General features: G+C 42.1%; 1 protein-coding gene across 3 annotated transcripts in view; it reads right to left on the bottom strand.

Moving 5' to 3' along the window:
* ATP9B (ATPase phospholipid transporting 9B (putative)) overlaps nt 1–25,403 on the bottom strand; it is a 481,605-nt gene that overhangs the window by 103,263 nt on the left and 352,939 nt on the right. For all 3 annotated transcript variants that reach the window (XM_069730937.1, XM_069730939.1, XM_069730938.1), the window contains exon 15: nt 22,989–23,237. In XM_069730937.1, coding sequence (XP_069587038.1) covers nt 22,989–23,237 — 249 coding nt within the window. The remainder of the gene's footprint in view (nt 1–22,988; nt 23,238–25,403) is intronic.

Genomic DNA, 25,403 nt, shown 5'->3' on the forward strand with positions numbered 1-25,403 from the left:
CCTTTTTATGCAGGGCTTGTATGCGGGCGATTGTGCGCTTGCGCGGTCTTCCTCGCTGCTGGCCGCATTCGTTCTGGCGTCTGTTTCCTTGGCAGCGCGTCCTTGGTGATCCCCCTGCTACGTCATGTGGGCAGGGTGATCGGCCGGGTGCGCGTTGTCATGGTGACGCTGGGCGGATGTGTTCGGCGGTTTTGGCATCTGCGCACGCGCCGCATTAGATCGCCCAGCATGCAATGTCCTGCATGTGATTGGATGATTTTGATATAAATACACACGCCCTGGGCTAAATTGTATACGCCCCCGGAAGAAGGCTAAACGCCGAAACGTACGTAGGGAATAGAAGCATTCAGGTATGAGTAACTGCACATATTTGTGATTTTATTTTCTGCTAGGCGCTTGCAGTTTTACTATATTGAGCACTTTAACACTTTATATAGCCCCCAGGAGTACCGTATATATATGGTCTCCTTATTGGAATAAGTATCAGTGATTGTGTCACATCTTATATATCTCCAGCAGTATATAACACCTCCTAGTGTTTTGTATAGGTTGCCCTTCAATGAAATAGCTTTCAGCACTTTTGCACTACAGCACTTTTTTGAGGTTTTTCTGATATTGCAACATTGCACATATCATTGCACTTTAGTTTATCATAAACCTTTTTTTGTATACTTTTTTCATCCATTTTGTGGCACCTTAATTGATTTTTTTGAGATTTTTATGATTTTTTTGGTTATATTTATATTCATTTTTATTGGATATATGTGTATTTTATTTGCACAGCACTTATGCACTTTTGATCTATATACATTGTTTGTTTAAGTAAAAATATATTGAATTGTGCTGCTGTGTAGATATATATATATATATATATACTTTGAAAACATTTTATATTATCACTATATATATGTTCTTGAGGGCTTTGTGTTTGCTACTTATAGTTTTATATATATTTTTTGTATCGCTTTGCAGTATTATATTTATGTATTAGTTGTATGTTCTTATACCTTTATACTAATTATTGTATGTGCTTCCATCAGCTGTGACATTGATTATTTTTATATTTGATTTATATTTTATTTCTATTTACTTTTCAATAAAATAATTAATTATATTTATACTGTCTTTTTTGCACAATTTTTTTGGAGGATTTATTTTGTCAACAGTGCTAGACAAAGTATATTTTACATACAATTGGTGGCTTATCTGATTGAAGCATCTAAACATAGCCTAAAGGTACCGTCACACTAGACGATATCGCTAGCGATCCGTGACGTTGCAGCGTCCTCGCTAGCGATATCGTCCAGTGTGACAGGCAGCAGCGATCAGGCCCCTGCTGTGCTGTCGCTGGTCGGGGAAGAAAGTCCAGAACTTTATTTGGTCGCTGGACTCCCCGCAGACATCGCTGAATCGGCGTGTGTGACACCGATTCAGCGATGTCTTCACTGGTAACCAGGGTAAACATCGGGTAACTAAGCGCAGGGCCGCGCTTAGTAACCCGATGTTTACCCTGGTTACCATCCTAAAATTAAAAAAAAACAAACACTACATACTTACCTACAGCCGTCTGTCCTCCAGCGCTGTGCTCTGCTCTCCTCCTGTACTGGCTGTGAGCGTCGGTCAGCCGGAAAGCAGAGCGGTGACGTCACCGCTCTGCTTTCCGGCCGCTGTGCTCACAGCCAGACCAGAGAAGCAGAGCGCCGGGGACAGACAGCGGTAGGTAAGTATGTAGCGTTTTTTTTTTTTACTTTAACGATGGTAACCAGGGTAAACATCGGGTTACTAAGCGCGGCCCTGAGCTTAGTTACCCGATGTTTACCCTGGTTACCGGGGACCTCGGGATCGTTGGTCGCTGGAGAGCTGTCTGTGTGACAGCTCTCCAGCGATCAAACAGCGACGCTGCAGCGATCCGGATCGTTGTCGGTATCGCTGCAGCGTCGCTATGTGTGACGGGGCCTTAAGAGACATGGTGATACAGAAAAAAAGCCACCATTAAATGGCTATAATTCTTCTATTAGTTCTGTACCACCAGATATCCTATGGGACACATGTACATACATGTAATTTTCAAAATGTAGGTGTGGAAAATATACAGAAATCGTAATTAAGTGCAAATTGCTTATATATACAGAAAATGTATCTGTGCAAAACCATGACCTCCAAATGTAACGGTAGAAAAGATAAAACCCCAGGAACCTATAATCATGCCCACAACTTCCTAAACTTTAGAAATTTTAGAATCTTGCAATTAAAACTTGCAAAAAAATAAGTAAGCAAACACAAGACCGCCATTACAAAAGGCAAAGTAACATCGACTAATAGTTAAAACTCAAGTGTCTGGAATTAAAGATTGATAAGGAAATAAACTTCGTAAATTTTAGTAGTTTTCCCAATTTAACAAACTGGTGTGCTACTCCCAGGCAGGAAGCGAGCATTTCCTGTGCTTATTTTGAGTGACGCGTGTAACCTTTGAAACTTTGTATCCATCAATCTGCACTGTAATTAATTCCGTTTTTGCTTTTAAATGCTATGGTTAGCTCTGTCTCACAGATTCCAAACAAAACACCCTACTCCCGGGAGATAGACACACATGTATATATAACAGGTGACGAGAGTAGCAGAAGATCCGGGATTATGGAATGCCAACAATAAAAAATATACATATATTTATCTACCTATATAAACAATATCTATATGTACTTGGCCACTTTTTATATTTAGTAGATGATAGATTTATGCAGCCATTTATCCCATAAGAAATCGGGCCCATGTGTTTGTATACCTCGCTATCAATGGCAAGTTAATGACAGGCACATTTAGCTGTCATTGTTTTAATTACAAGTGTTGACTATTAAAATATAATACAATTATGACTTTAAAAATACTGCTGGAGCGTTGGAAAAGACGGCCGGTCAATAGCTTAGACAACGCATAAAGCATTTATTCTTCATAGGGCACCAAAGGTCATGCAAATGATGGTTTTATGCTACTGACAATGATTTGCTCTTTGCATCGACAAAACAACAACAATTAGTCTTACTTCAATGAACGCACACAAAAATGAATTAAACTAAATGACAGAGCTCATACATTACACAAAGCGCCATCAGTAGCAGCTCTCTTCTGAGTTAAACAAACTCTTTGCTCAATTTACATTACTCCATTTATAAGACAGAATGTAGTCGCCTTTAATTATTGTCCAACAAATCGAATGGGTGAAACCAAAAATTTTAATTAATAGTTTTCACACCACTAATTCCTTTTCATATGCTGAATTAGGGAATATGGACATTATAGAGAGGGTTTCCCTGCTCCCTGGAGCCCTCTCGATATTCCAGGGTAGAGAGACATTAGGCACCAGCACCCCCCGTCCTCCGCCCCGCTCTCACAAATAGGCCCATTGATATTTTACATGGACATTTATTAATAGTCAGAGCCACAGTTGTCAGCTGAGCATTTGGCCATCTTCATTTCCAAAAAGGCTAGCATAATAAGATAGAAATATATTTAAATAATTTGATTCGGGGCCAAACAACATAGGTCTTGGAGTCCAAGTCCATTCCTCAGCAAATCAGAGCTGGATTGGCAACACAAGGGTGACCTACACAATATTAGGCAAGCGGTTTGATTGCCATTGTTCAGTGTATATACATACATATGTATTACCTTTCAATATTCCCTATGTTACACAAAAGCTTGTGATTGACAGCTAAGGCTAGTTTCACATTTGCAGTAGAAACCGCAACCTGAAACGCACAATAAACCGTGTGCAAACGCAGCATTTTTTAGACGCGTAAAGTAACGCGTGCGGTTAAAAAAACACTGCGTTTTCATGCTTTTTCATGCGTTTTGCATGCATTTGGGTTTTCTGTCCGCATGGTGGAAAATTTAACAAGAGAAAAATCTAGATAAACAGACACCGCCAATGGGACTACAGTGGGCGTGTATTATTGGATATCTTTACATAGACCCTTGTACTGCTGAAATCTTCACAGTTTGCTACTGTATCCTGTGTCATGATGGCTCTTCGCATAGAGAGCTTTTATTTCAACCTGGATTTAAGTATCAAGCTGTTTCATTCCTGTGCATTTGCTTGGGAGCAACAAAGAAATAGAGAACGACAGAGAAGGACACAGCGTAGGCGTTTTTGGAGACACCCCATTATTGAACTCCGGGAGAGCCGTGGAGCCTATCACATGCTATATGGCGAGCTTAATGCCAACCCGGACAAATTCCCAGAATATACCAGGATGTCTCAGGAGTCTTCTTGGGATTTGCTTGGTTGTGTCCAAGGAGCCATCCGGAGACAGGTCACCCAGCTCCGTAGAGCGATTCCTGCAGAGGAACGTCTGCTGGTTACATTAAGGTACGTAACAATTCTAAACAAATGCCAGTCATAACTATCGTTGGTCTGCCATGTAAATTATTTGTATTTTCCCTTATGTCTTTAGCTAAACACCAGTAATATTTGGAAAACACCGCACACTCTAATTGATGCTTATGCAAGATAGTGCAAATTTATTGAATGCAACTACACATTAGTGACACATGGGAGCAATATACAATTTAAGGATAAGCGACCACTGTAGTAACATTGACGTTTCGGCTCTCCCGAGCCTTAATCATAATATCGCTAAAAAACAAAAACATGACAAGGGTAAATAAATAGCATCTGTGCATAATGTAACAATAAACATTACGCCAAGGTACAAAAGGAATGGCAAGCAACTATATAGTATTCCAAGCACCAAAGATGCACTGAAGTGAGCAAAATTCCTAAAGTTATGCCAGATGTGGATACCATAGGTGGTCTAGAGGTCAAAAGGGTTAAGACCAAGAGAAGAAGAGGAGCGGGACAGTAGGCACTCGTTACCTTGGTATAGCAATGATAAGTAAACATAGCGAATCCTTCGCTTTAAGGTATAGGTGGTGCTGCAAAGAATTGACAGGAGGTAAAAATAAGCAAGGTGTGCAAATAAAGAATAACAATGGAAAGAAGGTGCCAGCTTCAATACCTAGTAGATGGTGAGGCGGTGTATGGCCAGCCGTGGTTTGCTGCCCTGTGTGTTGGACCTATATTGAACCAAAGTAAAAATTAAATACACTCTACATCTGGAATAAAGGTGAGTTGGAGTTAAAACAGGGACTGTCCGGAATCCAATAGAAGGGGGGAGGGGGGGAAAAAGGTAGGGGGAGGAGTGGAAGGCCTGAGTAAGGGCAGGTGTCAGATATAATGAATTCATGATGTGCAAAAACCAGCCTCATGAATTCACTATTTCTGACACCTGTCCAGGTGAGTATAGATATGCCTCGTATGGCCTCCATCGTCTCATCAGTTTGTGTGAAATAGATTACGTAGACTGAAGAGAAAATGGAAGTTATACAAGGTCAGGTGTCATAACTAATGAGTTTTTTGACGCATGATCAGTTGAGTATAGTTCTGCTTTGCATTACCGCCATCGTCTCTTCAGTCTGCGACACATATTAAGCAGACTGAAGAGATTATGGAGAAAATAGAAGTATTTTTTTTTTTGACAACTCATAGCTCCATACCAAACACACAAAGCTGCAGTGTTGTACTTAATAACTACTGGAGCTACGAGGTGGCAAAAAATCAAAGTGTACGGCGCAGTGTGTTTATTTGGCGCACGGTGTGTGTTGCTGGTGGCGAAATACACAAATAACCAAACAGTATTGGGGGCAAAAAACATTAACATTTATTTTTAAACATAAAAAAAAAAAAAAAGAACTGCGCCTGCTTCGGGTAGAGTAACGGAACTGGGGTGTGTGTAGCTGTGAGGTCTGGCTAACTGTGGACGACACAGGAGTGGCAGGATAAGGGGCAATTATAGTACTGGGGTCTGAGAGTTCAGGGATGGTGCTTGACGCATGAGAGGGCAGAGACACTCTGGAAGGGTGAGACAAACCTGACATTACAGTCACATGAGGGGGGAGGGATAGCGATAGTCCGCTGTTTCTATTTCCCTTTCTCTTTTTGGGATCGGCGCTGCGGTCTGGGAACCCTCAGTGGGCTCACTTCTTGCGGCTTGGACATGGTGGCCGACCTGTCAGGGTCCGTGTGCCGCTGCTGCATGGTTGTGGTGGTGGGGAAGACCATGCGAGGGTCCTGCTGCTGCATGGTGGTGGGGAAGGCCACGCCAGGGTCCTGCTGCTGCATGGTGGTGGGGAAGGCCATGCCAGGGTCCTGCTGCTGCATGGTGGTGGGGAAGGCCATGCCAGGGTCCTGCTGCTGCATGATAGTGGGGAAGGCCATGCCAGGGTCCTGCTGCTGCATCGTGGTGGTAGAGCGGAAGGTCATGCCTGGGTCCTGCTGCTGCTGCATCGTGGTGGCAGTGGAGGAGGTCCAAGCAGGAGCAGCAGTTGTCATGTGGTGGCGGTGGGCTGTCCAACAGCACACGGCACGGTGGTGGTGCTGTAGTGGTGTCCGGCAGTGCTTGGAATGGTGGTGGCTGTGCTGTGGTATGCAGCAGAGATCGGCATTGAGGTCAAGCATGACAGTGTTGGCACAGGTGGAAATGCCACCACTGGCTGCTGAAAATACCAACTCTGCTGCATACCATGCATGTAAGCAGCATTGCAGGCCTGCATGACACTAAGCTGGAGATCAGGAGTAAATTGTTCCTACATGCCATTCTCTATTTGATTAAAAATATTATGTGCTGGCCTCTGGAAGTCGGCTTTTACTTGGTTAAAATCACAGGGTAAAAGAAAGTTCTACTTCCGCACTGCCCCGATAATCTGACCCCAATGTGCACAACAGCAAAAACCACATGCAAAGGGCGTATATGGCTGATAATTTCCTTTTCATTACCAACGGGGTGCTGCATCCAACAAAAGCATACAGAGTTCATAAAGGAAAAACGAGGAAAAAGATTGGAGCGCACTTACCCAGGTAAAATAGTCACCACTTTATTAGGACTTTGTACAAAAAGCAGGGAAGGGAGTGGATAAAGATCGGACGACGGCCGTTTCGTGCAGAGTGGCACTTCAACGGGTCCTACCTTTTTTTTTAAACTCTGAGAGCTACACTTGAAACAACACTGAACAGAACCTATAGTACAATTAACTATCTACAAGAACACAGACATGTCTAACTTTTCATTCATAACAAGCGGTCCAGCTGCGTCTGCACGAAGAATCCATCTGGCCTCCCTGCGTAGTAGGAGGCGGTGCAGATCTCCTCCCCCCTCTGGCAGAGTAACCTGTTCTAATCCAGCGAACCGCAGCACCTGCACATTGCCTGCATGGTAAGTCTTGACATGGTCTATTAATCGAGGAGCCCCCTTGCCGGTCCTCACAGAGTTAAAATGCTCTCTAACCCGTATGAACATTGGCCGAATAGTCTTGCCAATGTAAAAGAAGCCGCAAGGGCAGAAAATGACATAGACTACATACGTAGTTCTACAATATATGAAATCGCGCACTGTGTGCTGTATGTGCCCCACTGTAACCCTACTACCGACATGGTGAGAAATACAGAAATTGCAACGCCCGCACTTGAAGTTACCTTTTGGTCTATTAAGAGACAGCCAATTGCTGCGATCTGATACAAAACGATTGCGGACCAAACAGTCCTTAATATTTTTGCTGCGGCGACTAGCAAACAGTGGTCCCCTATCCACTATTTCTTTTAAATCATTATCTTGTCTCAAGATCTGCCAATTTTTCCGAACAGCTGCTCTAATTTGGTTATCTAGTGGTCCAAATTTGAAGCTAAACACAAATTTTTTCTCATATGTCCTCTGTCTAGGAGATTTTAAATCCGCTGCGATTGCTCTATCGTGGGCTTTATTCAGAATTGAACTGGGGTACCCCCGCTTCCTAAACCTATCAAACAGCTCGACCGATTGTCGTGCAAAACCCTCTGGGTCACTATTAATTCTTTTAACTATAAAGAATTGACTGTATGGTAAAGAGCTTTTAGTATAAGAAGGGTGGGCACTGGCGAAATGTAATAAAGAATTTGATGCCGACGGCTTACGGTACACCTCAGTATAAATACTATTGTCCCTCACTTGTAGTTTGACATCCAAGAACACCAAACTGGCTCCTCCAAATTGCGAGGTAAACCCCATATTCATGGTGTTTGCCGTCCCCAGGTACTCTACAAAATCTGCAAAGATATCCTTCCCACACCATGAATATGTCATCAACATATCTAGCATAAAGCTTTATATGCTTGAGAAATGGGTTATTTGAGGAATAAATATATTCCTCTTCAAACCTGGCAAGAAAGAGGTTAGCCAGGGTACATGCGACGGGGGTACCCATAGCGGTACCCACCGTCTGCAGGTACCACTGGTCATCAAACTGGAAGGCATTGTGCTCAAGAATGAACGCCAAGCCTTCACAAATAAACCTGATGGTATCGGTTCCAGTGGGTGTATTACCCAAAATCATTTTGACGGTATCCACCCCCAATTTTTGAGGGATTCTCGTGTACAAACTTTCTATATCTATAGACGTGAGGGCAAAGGTGTCCTGCCAGTCAAAGTGCTTTATTATTCTTAAGAAATCTCCTGTATCCTTTAAATATGATGGAATATCCTTTAATAAGGGACGTAACAGCCAGTCGATGTAGGATGATAGAGGTTCTGTTAGCGACCCCACCCCTGACACTATTGGACGTCCGGGGGAGGGTACCGCAGATTTACGAAGTAGGACCCGTTGAAGTGCCACTCTGCACGAAGCGGCCGTCGTCCGATCTTTATCCACTCCCTTCCCTGCTTTTTGTACAAAGTCCTAATAAAGTGGTGACTATTTTACCTGGGTAAGTGCGCTCCAATCTTTTTCGTTTTTCTTTTACTTGGTTAAGGCTTTTGGTGACCTCCTGGATAAGTTTATTCATATGGCTTATGGCACTATCCAGTTGGTCACCCATCGCCTTGAGTCCATCATGAAAGACTGAGCTCAAGTGCAAAAACTCGGGCATGAGTGACCTGTCCGAGGCCCTCTGCCGCTGCCGGGAAGAGCCCCCCAAAAAAGAGGCAGAGGACTGGGACAGGGGAACACCTGATAGACCAGCTTCCTGGTCTCCAGTCTGTGTTGCAGGCCCACTTGCTGCAGCGCTGCTGGATGGCTGGGACGGGTCTGTGGGTTTTTGACGAAGGACCGCTCCAGAACCAGGGTCAAGAGTGCTGCTCCATGTGCTATGAAAAAAAACAAAAAAACATTAGTATCAAACATTTACAATAGTAAAGCCACAACTCCCGTGGAATAGAAAAATACAGATTAGGCAATACAACACAACCCATTACACCACAAAAATACTTACAATCTCTGGGCAAGGACCGGTCTCAAAAATGCAAGGATGCAGTGATATTTGTATTTGCGGAACCTTGCTCCAGAACCACTAGGAACTCGGCTCTCTTGACGAAGGTCCTTGGTGAAGCGATCCTTCATCGAACGCCAACGTGTTTTGACTTTGAGCACTGTTGAAAAATATAAAGAATGATTAGACAATGCACTTTTGACCATGATCACACAACTGTGTGATAAGAGAAACTCTCAGGAGTTTCTCTGATCACACACAGATGTGTGATCCTGGCCAAGGTCACTGCTGCAGCACACCGCATTGCAATACTTACAAAATGCATTTCGGACCCGAGTCTGGGCGTCGTCCCAGCCATACCATATCGCTTTGGCCACCTCATTCCATAGCCGCCGGATCGTCACGTTGTCCGAGTGCTGCAGAACCCGGGTGTCCCACAACGAGACTCGCTCATGGACAAGGGAGATTAGGATGTCATTGTCTATGAGGTCCTCATCCTGTTCTGGAACCTAAAAAATAAATAAAAACATTAATGTTGGAGACATTAGCATAAGGAAAAGAAAGAAAACAACAGAGACAGAAAACTGGCATGAATATTCAAAGTCAAGAAAAAAAAAGGAGTCAAGAAGAAAAAGGTAAATAAAGAGGAAAGTAAAGAAATGCACATTCAAGAATAGTATAGTCAGGATACAATAAACAGTTAGCCAGGTATACTTACACGCTGCTGCCTTGCCACCAGACTGTCTCCACGCTGCCGCCTTGCCACCCGACCGTCTCCATGCTGCTCCTGCTCAGCCTCTGCCACAGTGGAAGAACTGCTCTAAAAAAAGGGGAAAAAAATTGTCACAATATGACAGAGAATACTTACCAATCTGAAGAGGTGAGTACTCACTTCACTTTCAATTCCACATTGTGCAGGCCCAGGACGTTGCTCCTCAGAAGACATTCTGACATTCTGATGCATTAAGCAAGAAAAAAAAGATAGAAATTAGGACATATAGAGACAGAAAATAGAAAATAAAGACATTGGCTTTGATACTCACATTGTTCAGAGTGTGGTTTCCTCCAAGGTGCTTTCCTGCATCTGCTCTTGTTCCCAGTCTGCTGAGTAGTGACCTGCCAATGTCCACTCCCTCCTTTTATCAGTTTGTATGTGGGGGGTGGCTAATCAGTGTCTAGACATGTTTTCCTGTAGTAAAACGCATGTGTTCACAAACGCAAGCAAACGCATGTGTTGCGAACACATGCATTCACATAGACTGTAATACGTTTTTTTGCTGCATTCCTTCCGCTAACAACTGCATATGTTTTGAGGCAGCAAATTGACGCCTCTGAAATTACATGGAGCATTTACCACGCCAAGCCGCAGACAACGAAATGACACATGCGTCGTCAAACGTGGCAAAATGCAACCAATCGCAGGCACCTGCGTCCCTAATGTTAAAGATAGGAATACACGACGCATGCGGAAAATTGCGGCACAAACGCTGCAGACACAAACGCAAATGTGAAACAAGCCTACGAGGGTACACGAATGCACAAATCCGATTTACAACATTTTTTCGTTCAATCCCTTTGTTTCCTAGTTCATGCAGTTTATGAGATTCCCTATGGGCCTAAGAAAGACAACTGTTTTGGATGTTTACATTGAGCGCCTGCCTAAAATGACTAATATTCTCAGAATGGAGACAGTTACTGGACTGTGCTTGTGACGGCTACTGACAATCATTGGGGGAGACTGTTGAATCCAGGGATTTGCTGCAGGGGTCCCAACCGCTGTAGTTGTGACATCACAGCTGCAGCCTGTCAACAAAAACTAGGGGCAGCGGCTAAGAGGGATCACTGCTCCTGCAGCAGGCAAAACTTATATTATTACTTTTGCAAAAAAAAACAAAACTTGGAAAGTCACTTTATATCATTGATCACATCTTACTCAGTTGTGTCAAAAAAGCCAGAAAAAGTTGTGCAACATGATGCACTATTTCTTCGTGTAAACTGATGGACCCTAAATCAATGGGGTTCATTGGGTGCCACAGTTTTCTATCATCTTACTGATATTTTCTGCTCTATGACAGAGTTTAGCCTAATCTCCATAGCCCCTCCTGAAATGTATTAAATTATCCATAAGTGTCAATCTCTTTACGGCACCCAATAAATTGGTAATTTTAGTTGTTACCCACCCCCACTAAACAGCTTCTGTTAATGCATATTACTAATTATATTAACTGTAGAAGAAATAAATAAAATATCTTCGTTAAAGATAAGAGCCTAGCTGTCGATCCGGTAACTGCACATCAGAGCACTATTTTCCGCTCCGCTGTCCAGTAATATTGCAACAGTGATATAAGTGCATAGTATACAACAGGCATACACTGCTGATTAGGACAATAATTGTAATACTTAATAAAATAGGCAATAAATCTGTGGCTTATGGTAAGCAGTACTTAGCAAACAAGACCAATCAATGTTCAGTGGCCAGAAGAGGGCAAAGGTCCTTCAGGTCCCTGTTCACGGCATGTTGTTGGATTAGATGGACTTGTGACCTCTGCACTCTCCAGCAGACGTCCTGGGGTTTATATCCTTTCATGATTGTTTATTACATTAAGTCAGCCATAGCTTTCCACGCTTCATGTGTACACACACTTATGACAATTAAACCCCATGTAGTTATGATTTTGTCGATGGCTTTTCCTGCTTACAAGCAATGTTTGCTATGCAGTGGCTGTTCCTCTCGCGAGTGACAGACACATGAAACTTTTTACCTTCTCTGAGAAAATGAAATATTGATCACTTATCATAAGAAACAATGAGCAGAGTATAATCAGACACCGCATTTTGAATACTAAAAGAGAAACTAATCCAGCAGAGCTGTGACAATTCTATAAGGCATGTCCTGGGTTATGTGTCTTCAGGTGACAGCTTGTTACCATCTTGTAGATGGGGCCAGTGCAGGCCGACATCAGTCAGTCAATGTTACGCCAGCTTTACATCCCAGCAGCAAACTGAGGATTTTATAACATCATCATTTACCATAGCAAGGTAGGAAATCATTGTACACTGCTCTAGGCCCAAGGAAAAAATGTTTTATTTCCTTATTAAACATGAGTTTTTTTGACCATTCGGCCATTTCTAAAAAAATTAGCACAATTTTATGTCTATTGGCCTAGCCTGATTGCTCTTCACTAACAAAGAAAATAATGAGTTAGATTTAGACCTTGGCATTCCTTTCTCAAACTGCACCCTTCCTTCCTCTGCGGCATCAAGTGAAATGACTGAAATAATGTGAATTAGTCTCCAACTGATAAAGAGCCTTTCATATGCTCATGGGATAGTGCTTACATGGGTGCTACAGCACACATTCACTGAAGAGCACCCACTAAAGCACAAAACCATGAGTGTTTTATGGATGCTCTCAATTCAAGGGGGACATTGTACATACAGTGATCTGTGGACAGCTTGGTACAAAGCAGAAAAGCTGAGCAAAATGATATATTGGTTTTTTTTTGTAAAAGATTCAGTATAACTTGTAATTTACTCATTTAAATCTCTGGTGTTTGCATGTATAGGAGTCCAAAGGGAGGTCCTACTAAGTGATTGACTTTTTTTCCCCCTGTATGACTCTGCATGCAGAGATGGCTGTATTGAGGGCTGTCTAAGAGGCTATTTTGTCATGTCAGACCCATATTTTCCTGTATGACAGAGATAGCTGTTGATCAGTGACAGAACCACCTACTTGACTCCTATACATACAGTGCCGCAAAAAAAAATCTTTACAAGTTCAATGAAACCACAAAATCTTAATATTCAAGTGTTTTATTGTGGATATTTTATTATAATTAGTATTTTGTCATATCACCCTTACATTTTATCACCATCTGCAGTCCTTTAGGCATGGATTCAGCAAGGCTGGCTAAGTAACATAGTAACATAGTTAGTAAGGCCGAAAAAAGACATTTGCCATCCAGTTCAGCCTATATTCCATCATAATAAATCCCCAGATCTACGCCCTTCTACAGAACCTAATTGTATGATACAATATTGTTCTGCTCCAGGAAGACATCCAGGCCTCTCTTGAACCCCTCGACTGAGTTCGCCATCACCACCTCCTCAGGCAAGCAATTCCAGATTCTCACTGCCCTAACAGTAAAGAATCCTCTTCTATGTTGGTGGAAAAACCTTCTCTCCTCCAGACGCAAAGAATGCCCCCTTGTGCCCGTCACCTTCCTTGGTATAAACAGATCCTCAGCGAGATATTTGTATTGTCCCCTTATATACTTATACATGGTTATTAGATCGCCCCTCAGTCGTCTTTTTTCTGAGCTAAATAATCCTAATTTCGCTAATCTATCTGGGTATTGTAGTTCTCCCATCCCCTTTATTAATTTTGTTGCCCTCCTTTGTACTCTCTCTAGTTCCATTATATCCTTCCTGAGCACCGGTGCCCAAAACTGGACACAGTACTCCATGTGCGGTCTAACTAGGGATTTGTACAGAGGCAGTATAATGCTCTCATCATGTGTATCCAGACCTCTTTTAATGCACCCCATGATCCTGTTTGCCTTGGCAGCTGCTGCCTGGCACTGGCTGCTCCAGGTAAGTTTATCATTAACTAGGATCCCCAAGTCCTTCTCCCTGTCAGATTTACCCAGTGGTTTCCCATTCAGTATGTAATGGTGATATTGATTCCTTCTTCCCATGTGTATAACCTTACATTTATCATTGTTAAACCTCATCTGCCACCTTTCAGCCCAAGTTTCCAACTTATCCAGATCCATCTGTAGCAGAATACTATCTTCTCTTGTATTAACTGCTTTACATAGTTTTGTATCATCTGCAAATATCGATATTTTACTGTGTAAACCTTCTACCAGATCATTAATGAATATGTTGAAGAGAACAGGTCCCAATACTGACCCCTGCGGTACCCCACTGGTCACAGCGACCCAGTTAGAGACTATACCATTTATAACCACCCTCTGCTTTCTATCACTAAGCCAGTTACTAACCCATTTACACACATTTTCCCCCAGACCAAGCATTCTCATTTTGTGTACCAACCTCTTGTGCGGCACGGTATCAAACGCTTTGCAAAAATCGAGATATACCACGTCCAATGACTCACCGTGGTCCAGCCTATAGCTTACCTCTTCATAAAAACTGATTAGATTGGTTTGACAGGAGCGATTTCTCATAAACCCATGCTGATATGGAGTTAAACAGTTATTCTCATTGAGATAATCCAGAATAACATCCCTCAGAAACCCTTTAAATATTTTACCAACAATAGAGGTTAGACTTACTGGCCTATAATTTCCAGGTTCACTTTTAGAGCCCTTTTTGAATATTGGCACCACATTTGCTATGCGCCAATCCTGCGGAACAGACCCTGTCGCTATAGAGTCCCTAAAAATAAGAAATAATGGTTTATCTATTACATTACTTAGTTCTCTTAGTACTCGTGGGTGTATGCCATCCGGACCCGGAGATTTATCTATTTTAATCTTATTTAGCCGGTTTCGCACCTCTTCTTGGGTTAGATTGGTGACCCTTAATATAGTATGTGGAGTCCATGTTTACCCACAGTGTCTTTAGCACCTCCTTTAGTACTGTATATTTTGGGTCATACCGTGACACGGTACTCGGACGATGCACAACCTTTGAGCCTCCCCTTACCAGCCTGAAAGTGCCCTCATCACTAAACATCACTTTCTTCCACTCTTCAGATGTCCAATCTTGATATTTCTTACAAAAGGCAAGCCTTTTCTTCTTCATTGCTGCTGTGAGCAGGGGCTTCTTTGCGGCACGGCAACTTGGTAGACCCAGGTCCTTCTGCAGGCGGTGACGAATTGTCCTAGTTGTGATGTTCTGGAGGAGCATAGGGTACTTGTTTTTTAGTTCAACAGCAGTTATAGAAGGATGTGACATCACTTCACGCTTCAGAAGCTTATCAGTCCTTGGTGAAGTCTTCTTAGGTGCGCCAGAGCCTGACTTCCTTTGCGGTACCATCCCAGGAGGCAATGATGCCGCCGACCGCTTCAGTTGATAAATTGCTTCTCTTGACACTCCCAGATCTCTAGCTACAGCAATCACCGAATCCCCCTTCTCGAGCAGAGTCAAGGCACGGGATTTCTCTTCCATTTTAAGCTTTTTTCGAACCATTGTGGGAGATAATAAAAAAACTGAGGGAGATAATAAAAGACTGCCTAATAGCAAAACTGGCTGAGCTGCACATAAGAACCAATCAGAGTGCATCTTTCGCTTTACCAATGAAGTGAAAACTGAGCGTTGATTGGTTGATATTTGCAACAAAGCCAGCTTTAATATTAGACAGTTTTTTATTATCTCCCCCATTGTGTACACTTTTAAAAAGTGAAATTATGATGTGGATTTTATATGTTAAGTTTTTTTTTGCTGCGCAAGTGTAACGATTTTTTTTGCCGCCACTGTACAAGCACCAAGGCTATCTATATATATAAAGCTGAGTGTATGTATGTGTGAGTGTGTGTAAAGACAGGCCCACTCCACATAGCCACACCCACTCCACACGGCCCACTTTGTTAGCGCATCAGGCATGATGTCAAGGGAAAGGGAGAAGCCTCATGGATTACACCGCTGTGCTCACAACAGGCAGTTGCTGTGCACGTGTGAGGTGAAGAGAGTAGTGAGGTGAAAATAAGAGGAGTGAGGTGAAATTGAGAGGAGAGATGGGAAAGTGAGAGGTGTGAAGGGAAAGTGAGAGATGTGAGGGGGAAAATGAGAGGCGTGATGGGAAAATGAGAGGGGTGAGGGGAAAATAGTGAAGTGATCGGAAAATGACAGGTGTGAGGTCAACACTGGGCTCTTTAGCTAGTCAATGAATAAAATGCAAATTTTGCTAAAACTTTTTACACAAAAATATATAAATCTGCTCAACGCCTTCTGCTATATTACATCCACCTTGCAGATTACATACCATTTTTAACATGGCATGTGCTGTCTAAAAGGTGTGCATGGTAACAGAGTATAAAAAAGGCATATTTAAGGTCCCCCATACACATAAGATAGCTGTCATCTGAATGATGGTTCAGCCGATCGATTGGCTGGCAGCTATCTCGGCTGGCTCTCCCATACAAAGGAGAACTGTATTCTCTATGAGAAAGCCATCACCACAAATGTCTGGCGGTGGCTTATCTCTGGGAGACAATATGATTGGCAGTTCAAAATTAGACATTCTGGATCAATATTTCCCACGACAATATATTGTCCAGGGCACCCATACCCAGGCTGTCATCAGAACCCATTGATATCACCAGGTTCAGTCGACATTACTTTAATTTGTATGGGGGGATGTTTAGTTAATAGGGATTGCCTGATATAAAAAAAAATGGTTTTCCTTTTCTTTTTTAGAAACAGCATCACTTTTGTTTCTGGGATATCCCTTGTATTGCAGAGTAACCCCTTAAATTTATTTCATTTTGCAACTCCAATAAGATAAGCCCATTTTCCATTACAGTAAACATCTCGAAATAAAAAAGAAAAATACCAAAAAAAAGCAACTTAAGAGGTTCATAATATTGTTACACGGTAAATGCAATTACAAAGATAAAAATAAATAAACATTGGGGGTAACTTAGTAAAATTGGGATCCAAGAAGTATTATTTCTCCTTGCGGAGAGTGACGTGTTAAGCATGTCAAGTTGGACATACACATGATGAGAACAGGAACACACGGGCTACTTGCACAGTGAACAAGTCTGTAGGAACCTGTTCACACACCACTAAGAAACTTGAAGACACAAAAGAGCATAGTAGAACCAAAAACACTCAGTTTCAAAAAATCACAGTAATCCGCAAGTGCTAGTAAAAAGATGTAAAAAACAGGGTATTTGGTTGATACGTTTTTTGCAAAAAATGTATACGAAGCTGCTCCACCAATCGTCAAGGTAAACCCATATCAGAGCAGTCCTAACTGATGTATGCAATCCCTATCTGATGTATTTAAAACCTGATCATCTGTGTATTACCTGTGTGAACAGGGTTCAGAGAGGAAAAGTCCATGTGGACATGCTGAGTGGAACAGCTTTTGTGCAGATAGCCCAAGAGGAGTTGTGGGTAACTCCCTAGTCTTGTAGACACAAGAGAACAATAATGGAAACAGGAACACATGGGTTACTTGCACAGTGAACAAGTCTGTAGGAACATGCTTACACACAACCAAGAAACTTGAAGACACAAAAGAGCATAGTAGAACCACATGGACTTTTCCTCTCTGAACCCTGTTCACATAGGTAATATACAGATGATCAGGTTTTTAAATACATCAGATAGGGACTGCATACATCACTTAGGACTGCTCTGATATGGGTATACCTTGATGTTTGGTGGTGGAGCAGCTTAGTATACATTTTTTGCAAAAAATGTATCAACCAAATACCCTATTTTTTACATCTTTTTACTAGCACTTGCGGATTACTGTGATTTTTTGAAACAAGGTGTTTTTGGTTCTACTATACCCTTTTGTGTCTTCAAGTTTCTTGGTGGTGTGTGAGCATGTTCCTACAGACTTATTCACTGTGCAAGTAGCCCATGTGTTCCTGTTTCCATAATTGTTCTCTTGTGTCTACAAGACTAGGGAGTTACCCACCACTCCACTTGGGCTATCTGCACAAAAGCTGTTCCACTCAGCATGTCGACATGGACTTTTCCTCTTTGAACCCTGTTCACACAGGTAATATACAGATGATCAGGTTTATAAATATATCAGAAAGGGATTGCATTCATCAGTTAGGACTGCTCTGACATGGGTATACCTTGACGTTTGGTGGAGCAGCTTAGTATACATTTTTTGCAAAAAACGTATCAACCATCTTTTACTAGCACTTGCGGATTCTGTGATTTTTTAAAACTGAGTGTTTTTGGTTCTACTATGCTCTTTTGTGTCTTCATACACATGATGAGATAAAGGTCATCCAAACGGGTGCCAATGTCTAACATTTAGTGGGGTCTCAAACCGTTTCCACACAGTAAATGTTGGGGTTAATCTTTTGCGATGCCCTTTCTGTATGTTCCTGCAGGACACAAGCCTCTGACAGAGGTATCTGGTAACTGTTTATTCTTCCCACTCGAATAAAAAATATTCACACTTGGCGATGGCAATCTCACATGTACGACACAATCAGCACCATAATAATAGAATTCATTTGTATGACAAATTTATCATGGCTTAGGCACTTTTATACCTATATGTTGAGAAAAAGGGCTGGGAAAGAATTGGTAAAATGAGCCAAACTTTGCAACGGATGTAAACTTCAGCCAGCCATGAGATGAAATAATGATATGTCTAAGAAGCTGAATGAGATGTGCCAAACTGATCAGATAACATGTACTATTCAGATCAGATTGGTGCAATTTGCTGCTTTACTTCATATAGGTGGCACTAGAGTTCTAGTCCTCCTCCTCTCTGAAGAGACAATTTGCATATTTCCCCGAGAAGTATTGCGGCTTAAAAGTTTCCTCACCTTGGCATGTCGGACTTGACCTGTCACTCTCTGCAAGGAGAAACGTTACCTCTTTGACCCCGGTCAGATGCCTCGCACCCAACCAAACCAAATCTCACACTTTGCACTTACGAGGGGCAGTACCCCAAAACACAGTGTCTGCAAAATGAGATTTGGGTTTTGGCTGTTATCCTAAGACATGTGACAAGGCTTGTTAGAGAGTCGATATTGACTTTTAGGATTGCTACTTCCAATAGGTGGCATTAGAGTTCTAGTCCTCTTCCTCTCTAAAGAGACAGCCCGCTTTATCACTGAAAACCATGCATCCTGTATCGCCATGGATAAATCTCCCCCAAAGGGTTGTTGAGCTATTTTGTTAATATATATTTTAATGCACCCGCTCACTAGGCGTTCTCTCTCTCAGAAATGTCACAATTTAAAATTACATGGAAAAATAAGTACCAGTACCTAAATGTAAGCCACCTTCAGGGTTAAAATCATGTTTATCAAGAGACATTGCCATGTATTAAGCAAATCTGTTTAGACATGGAAATGCTGAGTGTAAGGTAAAAAACATCAATTGAACCATTTACTTGCATAAAGCTCTAGGGTGCAATATTTAAAGCACTTTATTCAATAAAAAATGCTTTTAAAATGGTACTTTGGTGATTGGGAAAAACTGGAATCATCTGTCAATGTGACTGCAAGAAAGTTCAATAAGCTAAATAATGAACCATTTACATTATTTTCCTCAGGCTCCATGACTCGTGTCAATAGTGCTCTTTAAAAAATTATGATGTAGCCCTTGTACTTTGTAAATCACAGGATGCACATTCCGCCCTTTTGTGAGCGAAAACATAATATAATATATTGGCTACAATACATGTAAACAGGAGTTTTTTATGCTAAACGCGTTTTGACATGACATTGACTTTAAAAACATTAATAAGGTAGGAAATTTTATAAGAATAAAAAAAAGATTTTTTTTTCCTGGACGCATGTACAGTGGCCATTTTGGTAGTCCATAGCCATCCGAACCTCCTACTACTACTCCAGCACCTCTTCTGATTAGTAGGGCCCCGGCGACATCGCATGTGGCACAATGCATGCATGATAGCATGTGGGACTTACTAATTAGAAGAGGAGGTGGGGATGCTGCACGTCTTAGGTTTTCAGTGCTTTAGTTTGGCAGCTTGGACTACCAATGTGGCCGCTAGACCTGGATCCTGCAAATAATTTTGCTCAAGACCTGTCTGTTCTGGTATATAAAACACTTCATGATAACACGTGGTAACCATTGTTCAATCCTCTAACACAGTTCTTGATTGGAAATGACACTGCTGTAAATGGCACCTCACTGCATATTGTATCTGAGACAGAGCACTATAACTAGAACTACTTTTGGATCACCCAAAGACTTTAAATGACAGGGCGGTTGTCACTTAACTCTGCACTGACGTTCTAAAATGTCAATGCAGAGTTAGCAGCTTTCAGAAAATTGTGCAGCTGGACTCCCTGTACAAAAGGCAGGGAGAGTGTAATACCCTTTCTTCCTTACTGAACTTTCCATATACAGAGCTGATCAAGTGTTGTGTATACAGACTATAAAGAACTGTCAGTGCTTACTCCACAGTCCCTGTGATCATGTGATCACTGGGTGTATGGACGAAGCAGGAGCTGCGGGGTCCTAGGAGACTCAGTCAGCACCGCTATGCAGGCAGGATGCTGAAATCATACTGTTACTGAGACTGATAAACCAGCCCCAGTTACAAAAGAAATATATTGATTTGTTAACGAGCCCCTCAAAAGTCTTTTAAGACCATAATGGGGTGGGCACTGTGTGTAAAAGAAATGAAAAAAAAAATACATAAATGAGAAATGCTGGAAAAAGAACAATGCAAAACTAAGTCTGAATTGCTGTTTTTGCTCCCACCCCTGTCAGAAAGAAAAAAGTTGTCCAATATAGTTAAATAATTTAAATGGAAGGGGGAAACAATTTAAAATATTTTTTTATTTAAATATGTGAAAAATAGACAACTATTTCCTATTTCTCTTTACATTTTTCCCTGATAGCAAAAAAAAAAAAAAAAAAAAATGACATTAAAACAAAGCCACACCGTGGATAAAATAGAGCCCAAAATTATTTGAATAGCTGAGCAAGAAAATTTTTAGTGTCTTTGTGCCTTGTCAAAATGTGGGGCACAATGGCTTGGTCCTGAATGGGTTAAAATAACTTTTCTGATTACTGTTAGAATATCCGTATTAGCGTTCGCTCACACAAGCGAGTAACTCGGACGAGTGCTATCCGATGTTCTATCAGATAGCACTTGAACTAATGTTATACTAGTCCCAGTGCAGTCTGACATCTGAGGACTCAGACAATGTAGAAGATGGTGAAATTAAGTTCTCCATCTTCTCCACACCTGTTCGCTGATTTTATCATGCAAGAGAATCGGATCACACTATGCTGACACTCTGCTCAAACTCAGAGCAGAGATGGAGCCGAGCATCATTAACATAATCGAGCTGATCCTCTCACATGAGATAATTGATGCTCGTTTCACCCGGCCGTAAGGAAATTAACAATAAGTACTAAACAAGTCACAATGGTTTTGGGATTACCAAAGCAGCTTCTACAACCATCGGGGTTTAAAGAAAATAAATATAGTACCGTATATACTCGAGTATAAGCCGAGATTTTCAGCCCAAATTTTTGGGCTGAAAGTGCCCCTCTCGGCTTATACTCGAGTCAAGGTGGGTGGCAGGGTCGGCGGGTGAGCGGGAGAGGGCGCTGAGGCATACTTACCTAGTCCCAGCGATCCTGGCGCTGTCCCTGCCGTCCCACGGTCTTCGGTGCTGCAGTTCTTCTCCTCTTCGGCGGTCACGTGGGACCGCTCATTAGAAAAATGAATAGGCGGCTCCACCTCCCATAGGGGTGGAGCCGCGTATTCATTTCTCTAATCAGCGGTGCCGGTGACCGCTGATAGAGGAAGAAGCTGCGGCACCGAAGACCAGCTGTGACAGGCAGAGGGAGCGTCAGGATCGCTGGGACTAGGTAAGTATTTTATATTCACCTGTCCGCGTTCCAGCCGCCGGGCGTCGCTCCATCTTCCCGGCGCCTCCATCTTCCCGGCGTCTGCGCTCTGACTGTTCAGGTCAGAAGGCGCGATGACGCATATAGTGTATGCGGCGCCCTCTGCCTGATCAGTCAGAGCAGAGAGACGCCGGGACCGGACGCTGGGAGCTGCAAGCAAGAAAGGTGAGTATGTGTTTTTTTTATTTTTTTTTTATTGCAGCAGCGGCAGATTTATGTGGAGCATCTATGGGACAAAATGAACGGTGCAGAGCATATATGGGGCACAGCTATGGGACAAAATGAACGGTGCAGAGCAGAGCACTGTATGGGGCAGAGCTATGGGACAAAATGAACGGTGCAGAGCATATATGGGGCACAGATATGGGACAATAATGAACGGTGCCGAGCACAGTATGGGGCACAGCTATGGGGCAGTATGAACGGTGCAGAGCACAGTATGGGGCAGAGCTATGGGACAAAATGAACGATGCAGAGCATATATGGGGCACAGATATGGGGCAATAATGAACGGTGCCGAGCACAGTATGGGGCACAGCTATGGGACAAAATGAACGGTGCAGAGCACTATATGGGGCACAGCTATGGGACAAAATGAACGGTGCAGAGCACTGTATGGGGCACAGCTATGGGGAAATATGAACTGTGCAGAGCACTATATGGCACAGCTATGGGGAAATAATGATCTATTTTTATTTTTGAAATTCACCGGTAAATGCTGCATTTCCACCCTAGGCTTATACTCGAGTCAATAAGTTTTCCCAGTTTTTTGTGGCAAAATTAGGGGGGTCGGCTTATACTCGGGTCGGCTTATACTCGAGTATATACGGTAATTCCATTTCAACTCCTCTTTCCCCTGATCACACAACTGTTCATAATAAAACCAAGACTCTCTAATAGATCCCACTAACTTTATGGGGTCTGTCAGGATTCTGGTATTTTTGACAAACAATAACAGTGCTACTATTGGATCAGAATTCCCGCAAAGCTTGCCGGAATCCCAAAAGAAGGCTCACAACACAAGAGTGCACCAAGCATACAACTCATCAAATAGGCAATCCCTTTAAATTTGAAAAAGTGCTATCAAAGTAAGCACTAAATACCATTAAGGAAAAGGCATACTGACCTCATCAGGGCTTGAGGCTTGGTACGTGCGGTTATCATCACTGAAGTCCTGGTCGACTTCAGCATACTCAGTTTCTCCATTTACACCGGCACGAGATTCATAGACAGGAGTAACATTATGGCACAAAGCGATGGCTTTCACTGCCTCATGGACCCGGCTGATCACAGTCTTGCGTACTTTAGGTGCTGATGATTGGACTTTTCTTGAAGGGGTTGAACTGGTATTGTTATTATTTGTCTGGGGCTGCACCTTGAAAATAAATCAAACAAATTAAGATACAGTCATTTTCTAGAGAGCAAATAACTTTTTTTTTTTTTTACCTGTGACCATAAATGTGATATGGGGCATATACGTCGCACAGACTCTTCAAGATATTTTATAGCCATATCTTTAGGACTACAGAGGTTTTTAAAGTTTAGCAAATTTGGTTATCCAAAAGTAATAGATCAATGTCAATTAAAGCCTATTACTACTGGAGTATCTCCTTTAACCCCTTCCCTCCGCAGCCAAATTTTCATTTTGCACTTCTGTCTATTACTCCCCTTATTTTAAAGCCATAACTATTTAATTTCTCTATTGACACAGGAATATGAGAGCTTGCTTTTTATAGACCGGGTTCTAATTTTTAATTACACCATTCATTTTAACATTCAATATACTAAAAAATGGGAAAAAAATTCCAGGTGAAGTGAAATTGTGGAGAAAATGCAATTCCTCCATGTTTTTGGGGATTTGTTTTCATGATCATGTACATCCTGTGATAAAAATTACTCTGAATTATTATTTTCCAGATCAATACGGTTATAACAAATCAATAATTTTTTAGATATATATATTTTTTTATTTAGTGGAAAAAATTATTCCTATAACCATTATTACGGTATATCTATTTTCAGAAAATTGTAACATTATTATTTTTCCCTTAACAGAGCTGGGTGAGGGCTTGTTTTCTTGCTTTTTTGGTGAACAGTTTTAATGATACCGATTAGGGGTATAAATGCACTGACCGGTTTTCATTAAATATTAACTGTAATTTTTAATCTCATCATCTTTCTTCCATCTCATGGATCTTCCCTACCTGACCTATCTATCGCAATTAACGATATCACGCTTTCCCCCGTACTGGAAGTCTGATGCCTCGGAGTAACCCTTGACTCTGCCCTGTCCTTCAAACCGCACATCCAAGCTCTTTCCACCTCCTGTCGCCTCCAGCTCAAAAATATCTCCAGAATCCATCCTTTCCTCAACCCTCACTCTATTAAAATGCTTGTGCATGCCCTCATCTCCTGCCTCGACTACTGCAATATCCTTTTCTGTGGCCTCCCTGCTAACACCCTTGCACCTCTCCAGTCCATCCTTAACTCTGCTGCCCGACTACTTCATCTCTTTCCTCGCTACTGCTCAGCTTCTCCCTTCTGCAAATCTCTTCACTGGCTCCCATTCCCTCAGCGTATCCAGTTCAAATTACTAATACTGACCTATAAAGCCATCCATAACCTGTCTCCTCCATATATCTCTGAACTAATCTCCCGATATCTTCCCTCACGTAATCTCCGGTCCTCCCCAGACCTCCTTCTCTCCTCCACACTTATTCGCTCCTCTGCCAACCACCTCCAAGACTTCTCCTGAATATCCCCATCCTCTGGAATTCTTTGCCCCAACACGTCCGACTATGAACCACATTGGGATCTTTCAGACAGAAAACCCACCTCTTAATGAAAGCTTACAGCCTGCACTGACCCCGCTGCCTCCTCACCACTACTGAAACTACCACCACACCAACACCAGAGCTGCTGCAACCCTCAACCTATTGTCTCCTTCCCCACTATCCTGTAGAATATAAGCCCGCAAGGGCAGAGTCCTCACCCCTCTGTATCAGTCTGTGATTGTTAGTTTGTTTACTGCAAGTGATATCTGTAATTTGTATGTAACCCTTTCTCATGTACAGCACCATGGAATCAATGGTGCTATATAAATAAATAATAATAATTATATTACATAAATAAGTAGCACACCTAAAAAAAACATTGTAATACATCTTATCAGAAAAATCTGCTGCTTTCTCCTCCTGGACTCATTCACTCTCAAATTCTCAATTTACAGGTAAAATATGTATTCAGTGAAGGCAAATTATTACAATACGGAGATAGGAGATGGTACTGATAAGATTCTATGGAGAGGGTAGGGAGATGAAGAGGGAAGAGATAGAAACAAAGCTACCCCCTCACATCTATAAAGAATCTTATCAAAACAACTGACATTCCCTATCTAAATCATGTAACAATCTGTCTTCACAGAGTACAGATTTTGAAAATTTTGAGAATGAGAGATCAGTCCACAGAGAGAAAAAAAGTAGATTTGTCTGATAAGAACGGAGTTCCCACAACAGATTAGTATCAGAAGACCGCAGCGTCT

Source organism: Ranitomeya imitator, chromosome 6 (assembly GCF_032444005.1).
Source record: "Ranitomeya imitator isolate aRanImi1 chromosome 6, aRanImi1.pri, whole genome shotgun sequence".
Classification (NCBI taxonomy): domain Eukaryota; kingdom Metazoa; phylum Chordata; class Amphibia; order Anura; family Dendrobatidae; genus Ranitomeya; species Ranitomeya imitator.